Source organism: Excalfactoria chinensis, chromosome 15, assembly GCF_039878825.1.
Source record: "Excalfactoria chinensis isolate bCotChi1 chromosome 15, bCotChi1.hap2, whole genome shotgun sequence".
NCBI classification, from domain to species: domain Eukaryota; kingdom Metazoa; phylum Chordata; class Aves; order Galliformes; family Phasianidae; genus Excalfactoria; species Excalfactoria chinensis.
The window spans coordinates 1,202,983-1,216,494 of NC_092839.1; the positions used below are offsets into that span (position 1 = coordinate 1,202,983).

Here is a 13,512-nt window from a genome sequence, read left to right on the forward strand (position 1 = left end):
CAGAGAAGGGCAGCGAAACTGGTGAGGGGTCTGGAGCACAAGTCTTATGAGGAGCGGCTCAGGGAGCTGGGATTGTTCAGCCTGGAGAAGAGGAGGCTCAGGGGAGACCCCACTGCACTCTAGAACCTCCTGAAGGGAGGCTGTGATGAGGAAGGGCTTGGCCTTTTCTCCCAGGCAATAAAGAGGACCCGAGGAAACGGCCACAAGTTGTATCAGATGAGGTTTAGACTGGACATCAGAAGGAACTTTTTCTCTCAGAGAGTGGTCAGGCACTGGAATAGCTGCCCAGGGAGGTGGTGGAGTCGCCACCCCTGGCAGTGTTCAAGAGGCGTCTGGATAGGGAGCTAGGAGATATGGGTTAGTGGTTTGCTGTAGGTATGGTAAAGGGAGGACGGTTGGACTAGATGATCTTGTAGGTCCTTTCCAACCTTGTGATTCTTTGATGATTCTAAGAGCCAGCAATGGCATGGTAGGTTTGAATACTGAAGCGACCAACACAGGCCTCCTTGGGATGGGTTTCCAGAGCACTTGCTGCAGCCTCCTGTTGCTGGTGGAGGACACAAGGCAGTCATGCTGCTTTCCCTGGGAACATGCTTAGCCCCAAAACCCTGTTGGCAATTCCCACTCCTGCTGTTGTCTGGATGCCTTGCACTGCCTGAGTGTTGTGGAGGCTCAGTCCTGGATGGGATGAAATCTGTGGCCCCTCTTTTGTGGCAGGGGGTGGTGTAGCATGGGGTGGCTCCCCTGCCACTGGGGCCCCCCGGTTTTGTGGAAGGCTGCCTGTATAGCTACCTTGACAGTTCTTGGGCTTTTGAAGAAACATTGGCAGGAGAAAGGTTGCTACGCTATCTAATGAAGTTTGCTTTTCTGTGTAGACTCTAACCATGTGTTCATTTCTGCATGCTGGGCACAAAGACTGAACTAACACTGTGGCTCTTCTCAGGAGTGCTGGTGGAGCAGGCATGCTGGAGGGATGGGAGAGGAGAAGGGGAGAGTCAGGGAGTGGCAGAGAGGAGCCCTTGTATGTTCATGCAAAGCCTCCTACCTTGTATGACAAGGCATGAGGGAGACTGAGGGAGAAATGCTGCAGGATGGAGGGCCATGGATGTGGGAAGTTCAGGAAGTGCTCATGGATGTGACTTAGCTGTGGATTGTTATGAGTTTGGGGGTGGTATGGTTACGTTGAGGTTGGACTTGATCTTGAAGGTCTTTCCCAACCTGAGCAATGCTATGATTCTAAGCACAGCAGCTGCTGGTAGGCTGCACGGATCTTTTGAAGAAGAAAGCTTTGGAAGTTATCAAAATAGGTGTGACCTGCATGAAATGTTCTTACACAGCTACTGAGGATGATGCATTTGTGATCACTGAAACAAACAAACAAAGCTTTTCTGTGTGGACATTCCATGTTTTGTGCTGATAGACGTGTGTATCCTTCTGAGAATGACAAAAGCGTTGTGGTGGGAAGGAGGCTGTGGAAGTGACCCAGGCCCCAGGCTCAAAGCAGGGCCTAAAGGAAACCTAAAGGAAAGAGGCTTGGTCACCAAGGGTGGCAGAGTAGGTTTGGCTGTTGGGCTGACCAACACAGGTCTCCTCAGGAGGACTTTCCAGGCTGCCAGGCAGGGGCCTGTACAGGCTGTATAAGTGGTCCCATGTGAACCTAAGGAGGTTGAATAAGGCCAAGCGCAGGGTGCTGCACTTGGGTCAGGGCAATCCCAGGTATTTATACAGACTGGGGGAAGATCTTGAGAACAGCCCTGCGGAGGACTTGGAGGTCCTGATAAATGAGAAGCTGGACATGAGCTGGCAGTGTGTGCTTGCAGCCCAAAAGGCCAACTGTGTGCTGGGCTGCATTAAGAAAAGGGTGGCCAGCAGGGAGAGGGAGGTGATTGTCCCCCTCACCTCAGCTCCTGTGAGGCCCCACCTGCAATACTGCCTCCAGCACGAGAAAGACTTGGAGCTCTTGGAACGAGTCCAGAGGAGGGACACTTAGAAGATCAGAGGGCTGGAGCACCTCTCCTGTGAGGAAAGGTTGAGGGAACTGGGCTTGTTTAGCTCAGGAAAGGCCTCAGGGAGACCTCATTGTGGCCTGCCAGTTCTTGAAGGGAGAGTATAAACAGGAGGTGGAATGAATGTTTGCAAGGGTGGGCAGTGATAAGACAAGGGGGAATAGTTTAAAACTGAGACGGTGGGGGATTAGGTTGGATATTAGGAGGAAGTTTTTCTATGCAGAGGGTGGTGACGCACTGGAACAGGTTGCCCACGGAGGCTGTGGATGCCCCATCTCTGGAGGCATTCCAGGCCAGGCTGGATGTGGCTCTGGGAAGCCTGGTCTGGTGGTTAGTGACCCTGCACACAGCAGGGGTTGAAACCAGATGATCATTGCGGTCCTTTTTGACCCAGGCCATCCTATGATACAATTCTGACTCTCCTCCAGCTGGGTGTGCAAAAGGCTTGACTGTGTGCTTGAGAAGCTTGGAAGCATCTTTGTGTCTTGCCTGCTCTCTCCACCCCCAGTCCCAATTCTAGAACATCCAGCTCAACCAACCTTCTCAATTTGATGTGGAGGATCCACACTGTGCTCTACTGTGCACAGAGTATAACAGCCGGCATGACCCACATCAGCAGGCCTACTGCAACCTCAAAGCCAACCTGAGGAACCTGACGATAGATTGCTAATGTATGCATGGATGAAGTTAGGAAGGCTAAAGCCCAACTCAAATTTAGATTGGCCACGACAGTAAAAGAGAATAAAAAATCTTTTTACAAATATACTAATGGTACGAGGAGAACCAAGGAAAATGTCCACCCCTGACTTGATGCAGCAGGGAATGTGACCACTGAGGATAAGGGGAAGGCTGAGGTCCTCAACGCCTTCTTTACATCTGCCTTTAATGGGCAGAACTGTTATCTTCAATGCACTTTATGCCCCGATCTGAAAGTCTGGGATGGAACGCAGAATACATCTCCAGTGATTCAGGTGGAGATAGTTGAAGAGCTCCTCCTCCACCTGGACTGTCACAAGTCCATGGGACCAGATGGGCTCCACTCTCAAGATAATCTCCCATTAGAACAAATTATTCAAAGTCCTGTCCAACCTGGTAGAGTCCCAGGGATGGGGTGCCCACAGCTTCCCTGGGCAGCCACTTCCAGTGCCTCACTACCCTCATGGTGAAGGATTTTCTAATAACTCGTTGGATATCTATATTAGAGAACTGGCTGAGGGGAGCCCTCAAGGCAGTTGCAGCTGAGCTCTGCTCTGTGACAGCGACAGGGGCTGAGGAACAGCACAGAGCTGGGTCAGGGAAGGATCAGCTGTGGGTCAGGGCAAGGCCGTGCCCCAGAGGGCGGTGGGCATGGCGCAGGCTGCCAGGGCGGCGGGCACGGCCCCGAGCTGCGTTGGGGTGCTGCTGTGCGGAGCACGGGATGTTCTGCGCTTTGGGGCTCCCGGACAACAGAGCAGCCGCGCTGTTCTCCGCCTCACGCGCTGCGGCCAAGCAGAACACGCGAGGAACCCACGGCACCCCGCGTGGCCGTCCGGAGTCCGCCCGCCTTCAAGAGCTCCGAGAGCGGGAAAGGAGCGCGTTCCGTGAGGAGAGGCCGGCGCAGACGGACGGAGCCCTGCTACAGCGTAGGACCCAAGGGCCGCCGAGCCCCTCCGCACACTCTCCCGCGGCTGTCCGGTACCGCACGGACGCGACCCGACCCGGAGGCACAGCCGCAGCCGCCACCCCCCGCGGCCCGGCCCAGCGGAGGAAGAGGCGTTGCCGCGGCCGCCGCCTCCCAGTTCCGCCGTCCCCGCGCAGCCGCAGCCCGCGCCGCCGGGCCGGAGCGCTGCCCGGAGCCCCGCCGCGCTGCCATGGCGCCGAGGCGGCGCCGGGGCCTGGCCGCGGCGGGCTCCCTGCTACCGCTGCTCTGCGCCCTGCTCCGCGCCGCCGCCGACACCAGCACCGGCCGGGTGGGTGCCGGTCGCGTCTCTGAGGGCACCGGCGCGGCTCTGCCGGGAGGCCGCAGAACTCTGCGGCCGGGAGCGGGGCAGCGGGCGGGGGGGTGTCCGGAGGCGGGCCGGGAGGCGCCCCCGAAATCTCCGCACCGTTCTGCTTCGGCTGCCCCGCCGGGATCGCTCCGGCAGCTGCTCCGGGCCCCGCCGTTCCGCGAGCAGCCCGCCCGCCCTGGGGGCCGCTGCCCAGCGGGGCTCGGAGGCGCGGCCTCGCTCCCCGGCGGCTCCTTTGGCCGTGCCCGAGCTCTTTTCCTGTGCGCGTTCGTCTTTCGGGGGCGAACCGGATGCCGGAGCTCGCCGTGCCCTGCTTCGTACTCCCAGAGGAGCGTGCGGTGCGGTGCGGTGCTGCGGGCCGTGCCCCGACCCCGCCGGTTGGGCCGGGCTGAGGCGGAGCGGGGGCGGCACTGCTCGGGGGCAGCGGGCTTCGGTGAGAGGGCGGTCGGTGCCTTCGGGTGTCCTGTGCGTATCGGAGGCCAACTTGAGGTGTGGGACGGCACTAAAAACGCCCCGTATCCGAGCAGCTCTGCAGCTCGAGCTGTTGGTGATGCCTTTGGTGACCACGCTGCGAGTCCAGTTACTTCGTGAGCTTTGGCACCACCAACCCTGGTGCTGTGTTGTGATGCTTTTCCAGCTGTGCAAGCAAAGCCTTTCTGTCTCCCTTGCATTTACTTAAAAAGAAATGGGGCTTGCTGTCCCCCCACACTCCTCACCTGAACTCTTCTACACTACATCAGGTGAAGGCAGATGTGCCTTCCTGCCTTCCCTGCTCTCGGCAGCCGTCAGCACTCCTGTGTTGGTTCGTTGGCATGTTGTCCTGCTGGCGGGAGGAAGCTGGTGGGCTCTGTGCAGGGCTTGTAGTAATCGTGGCCTAAGCAAGCATTGTCTGAGACAGCTGGGCATTATGAAGGTTTTATAAACCTCTTTTTGGAATGTGAAGTGTGCCAGAGCAGTTGGGCGTCCTTCTGCTTGGTTATTAATACTTCAGGTTTCTTTGCTGTGTTTCTGGATGTTGGAGAGCTTGTCAGCATGGTTGTGTTAATTTCTGTTGGGTATTGGCCAGAAAAAAACCCACTGTGGTGTGTTCACTGAATGTTACCTTGAAAGTTTGCGAAAGCAAATCTGCATTCAGGGTTGGTTTCTTGGTTGGTTGGTTTGTTTTTTCATTTAATGTTGAATTAATGTGACTTTTTCTCATGATAGTATAGTAATTCAAAAGAAAGTGTTGGTTTACTTGGCTGGTTTTGAAAACACTGTCCCTGGTCTGCAGAGCTGTACTTGAGAGGGGTAGAGATAAACAATGCTTCATTTAATTGTTTTGCTCTGAAAACTGTTGGGAGACACGGTATTGAGAGGAAAGGCTGCCTACTGAGGGTCCATGTTACGGTATTGAGAGGAAAGGCTGCCTACTGAGGGTCCATGTTAACTTTCTGAGTTGTTTATTGGGGGAAATGCTGCTGTGCTCAGTGCAGGCATAAAGCAGAACTCATGGGAACTGCCCAGGGCTGCTGAGCTGTTTGCTCAGAGCTGTGCCCTGGGAGCCGTCCAGGGGGTGAGCAGTGTCTGTCTGGAGTGTGTTGCTGTGGGAGCTGAACAGCCTGGCGGTGATGGTGAGGTGTGCAGGAGGTCTGTGGGGCAGGCACAGTCTGCACAAGGAACAGATCTCCTTGGGCATTTGTGTTGCACCACAAACCTTAGTCTTCCCCAATTAGTCGATGAGAACACTGGCTGTTTCTAGTTGCCAGGTTAGGACAGATGGTTGCTGGGCCTTCCCAGAGATCCACTGCACTCAAAGCTCATTGAAAAAGAGAGGCTGCTGAATTTATTGTGCTAGTTTGTCACTCTTTCTTTTGAAAAATGCTTTGATTTGTTAAGCTAAAAATTTACCGTGGCAGAAACTTATGATCTGTTTTTTTCTTTTTCAGGGTTGGTTAAAAACTTATGGCTACTTGCTTCCATCTGACAGCCAAATGTCTGCCGCGCAGTCGGGAAAAGCTGTGCAGTCTGCAGTGGCCACTATGCAACAATTTTATGGGATCCCGGTAACAGGAGTTTTGGACCAAACAACTCTTGAGTAAGATTGATGTGGGCTCATTTTGTCTTTCATTCTCACAGCCTTGTCTTGTTACCTGGGTAGTTGTCCCAGGTGCCAGAAGTCTTCAGGGGGGATAGATTTGTCTGACTGAGCCTCATCAGAGAAGTCTCAGTGTTTGCAGAGAGGTGCCCCTAATGAACACGTGGACAACTCCAGCTTGATCTTGTTGTCTGCAGTGCTGTTTGGGAGTGTGAGAAGCTCTTGTTAAATATCATTCTTAATATGGGGATCCCTGTTGCTAGTGCAGAAGGGAAGTATGAGGCTTCTGAAGGCACTGAGCCTCAAGGGTTTCATTTATTGCATCTGCATCTAGACCTAGGTGAAAAGCTGGCTCCAGAAATGACCAATAATAGAGTATTTCTTCATGAACTGGAGCAGTGGATTTGCATAGATGCTGCCTCTGGAGAGCTCCAGTGCTGATTTGAAGTGAGTTGTGATAGTCTGCATTGAAGCAGAGCTAGAGGAGAGCAAGGCTTTGTATGTGTAGCTGATGTGTAGAAGCTTGAGGGTGGAATGATTGTGAGTTGACGCAGGGTGGTGAAGGGGCCATGAGCAGCTGCTGCCTTTTGGGTGGTGGGGGAAGGGAGCAAACTGTATGTGGAAGCTTTAGTAAGCAGAAGGATTTTTCTGGAGAAAAAGAAGGTGGTGTCTTTTTTGTACTCAGTGTATGAAGGCAGGTTTTATCACTGCACGGAGACTCAGTTGCTGATGGTGAAAAAAGCTGTGTTCCATTTTCTGAAACAAATCTCCAGAGGCTTAAAACCTGCAACCAAGTACACATGGGCTGTGCAGGATTGTGCTGTTGCTGTGTCTAACCAGTAGGTCCATTTCTTGTATGACAGGGATGAGCTGGAGTACCTACTTAGGAGTCAGACTAAAGAAAAGAGAAGTCCTTACTGCTGTGAGCCTGCATTTTGAATGGGAGGGGACTCACTGGGCTTCATTGGGCTCTGTTATTTCCTTGGACCCAGCTGTGGAAAATCGCACTGTTCTGGAAGCTGAGCAAAGGGAGCAGAACCAGCAGTGCAGACTGGCTCTAAGGGCTCCAAGTTAGTCAGGTGCTTACTAAGTTGTTATTTCAATCTGTGATATGGTTGTGGAGATTGGATTTGTGAAGTTTTCTGTCACTTCTGGTGGTGTCATGTGCTCTGTGCCTTTAAAGGTTTGGTGTGCAATTGGTCAGTGTGCAAAATTATTAGTTTCTATGTCTTCTTTGTTAGGCAGAAAATTTTGTATCTTCTATTTACGCTTATTATAGATGCCTCATGTTCTTTATCTCCTTCACACACAAACCCTGAGCTTGGGCTTTCCTCCAAGAGTGGCATCCAAGTGTGTGGAAGCTGCTGTACAAGCTCTGCCAGTGGGAGTGGGAAATAGGAAGGAAGAAGGCCGTTACTCTGGCTTACTGGTTCTTGTAGGGAAGGTAGTTGGTGTTCAGCAAAGGGACAAGGGGGGATGTCTTGAGAGAACAGGTTGAGGATGTGTGATTTCCTGTGAAAAGAGCGTGGGAGATACTTAGAACAGCCTCCTCCTACTCTGCATTCAACAGCACCTCAGCAAACTTTGTCTGCCTGCAGTAAGTGGGTTGAATAGTAATTTGATTTAACAGCTAAGCAAGCATATAATCCTGGGAGTATGCAGGGAGAGAAGGCGCACTAGCACCTAACAGGAGTGCTCGCTGTTTTATTGCTTGTAATCACATAGGCTTGAGGAGAACCAAGAAATAGTCTTAGTTGTGTTGGATGTGTGTATGTCTTCTGCATCTTGAGCCTGTTGCATAGGTCCCCCACCTTGAGATGCAAGACACAGCTGTCTTATTTAATTATTTACATCAGTGAGTTTAAAGGTACCACTGCCATCTGCTCAACAGTAGCAGGACAAGAGTGACAGCTTCCTCTTAAACAGGAGAGGCTACTGGAGGACTTGGAACCTGAGCCGGGGAAAGCAGTTGTGTGTGGTCAAGAGCTGGCTGTCCCTTCTGTAGGAAATTACCCATGGTTCTGTATGCCAAGCAGCTGGAGGAGTGCAGTAGTCAATACTTGAACAGTGTGACGTAGGACATCTGGTGGCCAAATGCTCTTTGTGTCCTATTTAAAAAAAAGATTTGCCTAGTTACAGCCAGGTGGTGTGGTGTAACCTGGCCTGCAGCCCAGCACTACCCGGCTGCTAGATTGCTATGCCCATGCAGGATTGGGGAGAGAATTAGAAGGGTAAAGTGTGAGAACTGGTGGGTTGAGATGTTGTGCTAGGTAAAGCATAATCTGCACGCTACTTTCCTTTGCTGGTAAAGCAGAGTTTCTTGGGAAGGCGAACACCCTTCCTCCTCTCCCCCTAGCTTTTATCACTGAGTGTAAAGCCATGTGGCACGGAATATCCCTTTGGTCTGTTTTGGTCAGCTGTCCAGGTTCTGTATGTCCCAGCTCCTTGCTGACAGGACATTGCAAGGAGATGAAATGCCTTTGACTCTGTCCACACTGTTCTGCAGCAATTGAAAGTTTGGTGTATTAAGAAAAATAACCGGGCCAGAATCAGGACACAAGGTAATTAGGCATTTTGTATTTGATGTATTTTGAGCAACGTGTAGCTGAACTATGGAATAAGCTGTGGTACACTTTGGGAGCTCAGTCTGGCCTAAATACAATGGGATCCAAAGAGGAACAAGGCAGCTGTATGCAACAGAAGTCTGCTGTCAGTCAGCTCTGCGAGTGCTGATGCCATAGGAGCTTTGGCTCCAGAAGTTCTTAAAGCCCAGAGCAGCGTGTTGCAGCTGGCCTCTGTCTTCCAGGAGGTACTGGAAGAAAATAGAAGATAATTTTCTGACAGTGTAATCAGGAACTGAGGAGAGTGATGTTGAGATGACCAGAGTTTTCATGAAGCGTATGAAAGAAAAACCTAATTCACTCTGCACTTTATGTAAGGTTGTGCTAAAAACTGTAGTGTTTCCTACAGGGAAAGCAGGGGTTTCCTATGTTGTGAGTTACAGCCAAAGAGACAAGGGTTACCCAGAGGAGCTGTGGGAGTTGGGTGGCTGAGACCCCCAGGCTTTGGTGTCCTGTTCTGGTGATTACAGGCAGCTGCAGTCAGTAGATGAGAGGGGAGTGGTAGCACTTGTTTGATTTTTCTCCTGTGAGTTCTGCCTTGGGGTGGCTTTTGGTGGTGGTGTTGTGGTTTTCTTTTGCTTTGACCAAGACAGGAGTACTTCAGCAGAGGTAGAGCAGGTGCAGAAGGTGATAAAAGAATTTGATCCTAGTGTATACGCACATGCAGCCTGGGATGCAGGGTCCCTCGTGGTCTCACTGTTCAGTTGTTGTCAAGAATGAGGGCTACCTGCCCCTGGTATCCCTTTCCCAAAGGAAAAATGAAGCCTTTTTGGTGTGCTGATGTGTGTGGAATGTCAGCAGAGATGGAGTTTATAGCTCTGCACAAGGAGGGGAATACTGAGCCTTTCTTAGTGTATGTTTGTCATCCCAGGAGGTCTTCTGGTTGCCATTGAGTTCTTCTGAATCTCTTTTCCAAACCCTTCATTAGCTTCCTTTTTTGCTCTTTGGCTCCTCTAGGTGGATGAAGAAGCCTCGATGTGGAGTTCCAGATCATCCCCACTTAGGCCATAGCCGGAGGAAAAAGCGGTACGCGTTAACAGGGCAAAAATGGAGACAGAAGCATATAACCTACAGGTATAGTCTGCTCACTCACTCTTTATATTTAGGGGGGAAAAATGTTCTGTGTTTGTTTGGAGTACAAATGGCCTTGGAAATCTAAATGCTTATGAAATGTAATCCTTGGAACCGCAGCTAAGGTTGGGGTCAGCAGGATTCTAACCCTCAAATCATATGTTTCTCAAATAAACAGCCCCTTAAACAGAAGGGATATTACTGTCTAAAGGAGTAATGCTTTCTCCTTCCACTGATGTGCAACATTTTACTGCATATTTGTTTTTGCAGAGTGCTTAATTTTGGTCATGTAGTGCAACTCTTGCTTTTGTCCAGACTTAGACCTGCTAAGACAAGACGCTGAAGTAATCAACAAGTGTCAAATGAGTGTTACGTGGTGATGGTTGTTTTCCAGAGAAGCCTTTTGTTAGTTGTTTTGCTCCCTTGCTTTTTAGTGATGCTGAATGACATTCACAATGGTTTGTCACTATTAAAAGAAAATGTAAAGCCCTTGCAGATGAGAGTTCCAGAAGTGCGGCCTTCTAATTTTGGGCGGAGTAATACTTAGGAATGAGACACTAAGGAGAAGATACGGATAAACCAAGTTTCAATGGAAAGAAAGAGATCTGTATTGAAGAGGTAGAAATCTGAATGAGTGGCATAAGTAATTTGCCTGAGCCCACATATAGCAAGAGAGATGACAGTGTAAAGGGAAGGAGAATTAGGGTCTGTGGAGTTTCAGTATTTCTTTTGAGAGAGGAGGAGAATTCTTCTATTGAACAGTGAGGGAGCACTGAGAGTGGTAGAAGGAATTATTTCTGGGGCCTAGTTCAAATCTTTCTCCAAAACTTACTCCTTTAACTGAAATGATAAAAGGCTACCCTGTATATGTGAAGATGTGAGAGGCAGAGTATGTGACAGTGTGGTCTTGGATGTCTTATTTTACCACTAAATATATTGCAGGATGTTTAATCTCTCAGTCATTCTATTAAATTGAAGTGGTTTCATTAAACACTGGCAGTGGTTGCTTTACCATATATGGATGTGTTATGTTCCTTGGGCCTTGAGTCTGCTCTATGTCCACCAACAAACAAAGCCAAAACTCCGAAAGCAGCACTCTTTAAGCTGAAGTTTACAATTATGAGAAATATATCTGCAGTTAAGCTATGAGGTGTACTCCGAAAGTAATGCCTCCTATTTTGTGCTTTTGTACCACAATGTCAGAGGTGGGATGGCAGTAGAGGTTGAACCCCGTTTCATTTTGCTGCTGTATGACAGACAGTGGCAGAGGGGCAGTCTGACAAAACGGCATCTCATATGGGAGCATATGTGGAGCAGAGGTGTGGAATTGAACTCTTCTATGTGGAAAAAATGACACCCACTGACATCTGTTGACACTTGGTGAACGTTTAGGGAGGCCAAACAGTGAATGTGAGCACAGTGAGTTGGTACACTTCAGCAGTGGCGACAGTGCCGCCTTCCAGATAGCCATGCAGATTTTTGAGCACCTCATACAGGCTCTTGTTCTTCACTGGCAAAAATGCAGAACTAATGATGGTGACTATGCTGAAAAATAGTGTTTTGTAGTTTAAAATTTGCTCTTTCGGGGAGTGTTATTGTGCTCTTTGTACCTGTTGTGATTTCCACAGCAGTAAATGGCAGACATGGCTCTAAGAGGGACCTAGGCATTTTTTATTAACCCCTGCATTAGCTGTTGTGGACTGAGGCTCACCGTAGTGGACCTTTAGTCTAAAAAGATTTACTGAAAGGTTTGTTTCTCAAAAAGAATTATACTAGTCAGGTGTTTTCATATGGTGGATTCTATTTTAGTGTAGTATTTTCAGGGAAAATATGGAATAATTTACTTGTTTTTAAACTTAGTTCTGTTTGTGAGGATTTGGAAGAACGTTAGCAATTACAAGATGAACCTCAGTACTGGGATTATTCTTACTAATAAATGCGGTCCAGATCCAGGCTGTTATTTTGTTGGTAACTTTATCTGTAACAGCGAAACTTGTCATGGCCAAAGTCGAGTCTGCAATCAGTAAAAATGCTGTGGGTGAGTACTGGAGTTATAGTAAGTCTGGAATCTGCGCTTCTAAATGCTCCTTCTCTCTCATTCACAGTGTACACAACTATACCCCCAAGGTTGGAGAGCTTGATACAAGGAGAGCCATTCGTCAGGCATTTGATGTTTGGCAGAGAGTGACACCACTTACCTTTGAAGAGGTCCCCTACCATGAAATTAAAAATGACAGGAAGGAGGCAGATATTATGATATTTTTTGCCTCTGGTTTCCATGGTGACAGTTCTCCATTTGATGGAGAAGGTGGATTCCTAGCTCATGCTTACTTTCCTGGACCAGGAATAGGAGGGGACACTCACTTTGATTCAGATGAGCCGTGGACCCTGGGAAATTCCAATCATGATGGTAAGAGTGCAAGTTCTTTTTCAGAATAAGAAAAAGTCGAATGTAAGCACACTGGAAGGCTTATAACTGGAAGTGCTTAGCAGAGCTTTCCCTTCCCAAACGGCAGTTCAGATGTGTTCTAAGGCATGTATTGCCTTAAATGGATAAATCATCTCGTTAGTAGGTTTATGAGTGCATGCTGCCATGAGCATGTGGTACATGCTGAGTGTTGAACAGAAGGATGCATCTTCTTGCTCACTGAGTATCTTGAGATCTGGGCCATTGTTGCTGCAGAAGGTTAGGTTTCCCAAGGGACAAGATGAACAGGAGGATCATGGACTGTAAACTGTGTCCCACAGAATGCTTAGCTGGTTGTAGTAATGAACAGAAAATGGAGAGAATGAAGGCATTTGTATTTCGAATAGTTTGAATCTATATTTATTTTCCCACAAACTGGGTGTAGTCATTATGCCTTCTGTCAGAGGATGGGGCTGGCTGCCTTGTTAAGGAAGGCAGATAATTAGAAGAACTGTTCTTTTGATATTAAGCGATGAAAAGCTTCGGTGTCTTTGTGGCTTTATCTTGCTGTCAAGTGACAATGTGCATTTTCTGATTTATTTTAAAACCTATAATTCAGGATTGTGATGATTTGTAAAACTTCTTAATTTGGAAAACCAGAATTTTATAGTGATCTTGAATTTCTATTGACTTTAATGCGCTAGAGAGAACATGGGATTCAAAAATCGTGTTTTGGAACAGTTTATAAATATTTGAACTTTTTGGCATGTAAATGACTTGATTTTTAAATAGTACAAATGCACAGGATCCTTTGTGTGGCCATGATGTCTATGATGTCATGGCTATGATGTCTAAGAACAAACGCAGTGGTGATAACTTTCCTTCAACCAGACAGCATTCTTGTTGCAGCTTTCTTTCAGAATAGAATGCAAACGGAGAAAATCCCTGAGTTTTGAGTTGTTATCTATCAGATCATCTTTGATGAGAAATAGAGCTGCTAAATACAGTATGGAAATGCTAATTTGAAGGAAAGCAGCACTTATGAGATAATTATTTTCTCAGGGAAAGAGAAGAAATCTTTCCTGGCATGTTTAAATGATCAAATAAAGAGAGGTTATAGCCTGTGGGTTGTGGAGAGCGTGGGAGATGATGGTGCGGTGGAAAAGCACTCTGCTATCTTTGAGATGTTATGAATTTTAATTGCTGTGTTTGTGGCTGGTAGGCAGCTCATAGATTTCTTTGAGGATCGAGACTGAGAATCAAAGACTGAGAAGCTGCCTTGTGAGAGCTGCTTTTGTGTTCCATCAGTGGTCTGTGCAAGTTTTCTGGCCTTAGCAGTTATCCA

General features: G+C 48.7%; 1 protein-coding gene across 1 annotated transcript in view; it reads left to right on the forward strand.

Moving 5' to 3' along the window:
* The first annotated feature begins 3,819 nt into the window (after positions 1-3,819).
* Positions 3,820-13,512, forward strand: part of MMP24 (matrix metallopeptidase 24) — a 41,909-nt gene continuing 32,216 nt past the window's right edge. Inside the window, exons 1-4 of the mRNA XM_072349857.1 lie at positions 3,820-3,955; positions 5,920-6,068; positions 9,647-9,763; positions 11,866-12,170. Coding sequence (XP_072205958.1) covers positions 3,857-3,955; positions 5,920-6,068; positions 9,647-9,763; positions 11,866-12,170 — 670 coding nt within the window. The 5' untranslated portion in view covers positions 3,820-3,856. The remainder of the gene's footprint in view (positions 3,956-5,919; positions 6,069-9,646; positions 9,764-11,865; positions 12,171-13,512) is intronic.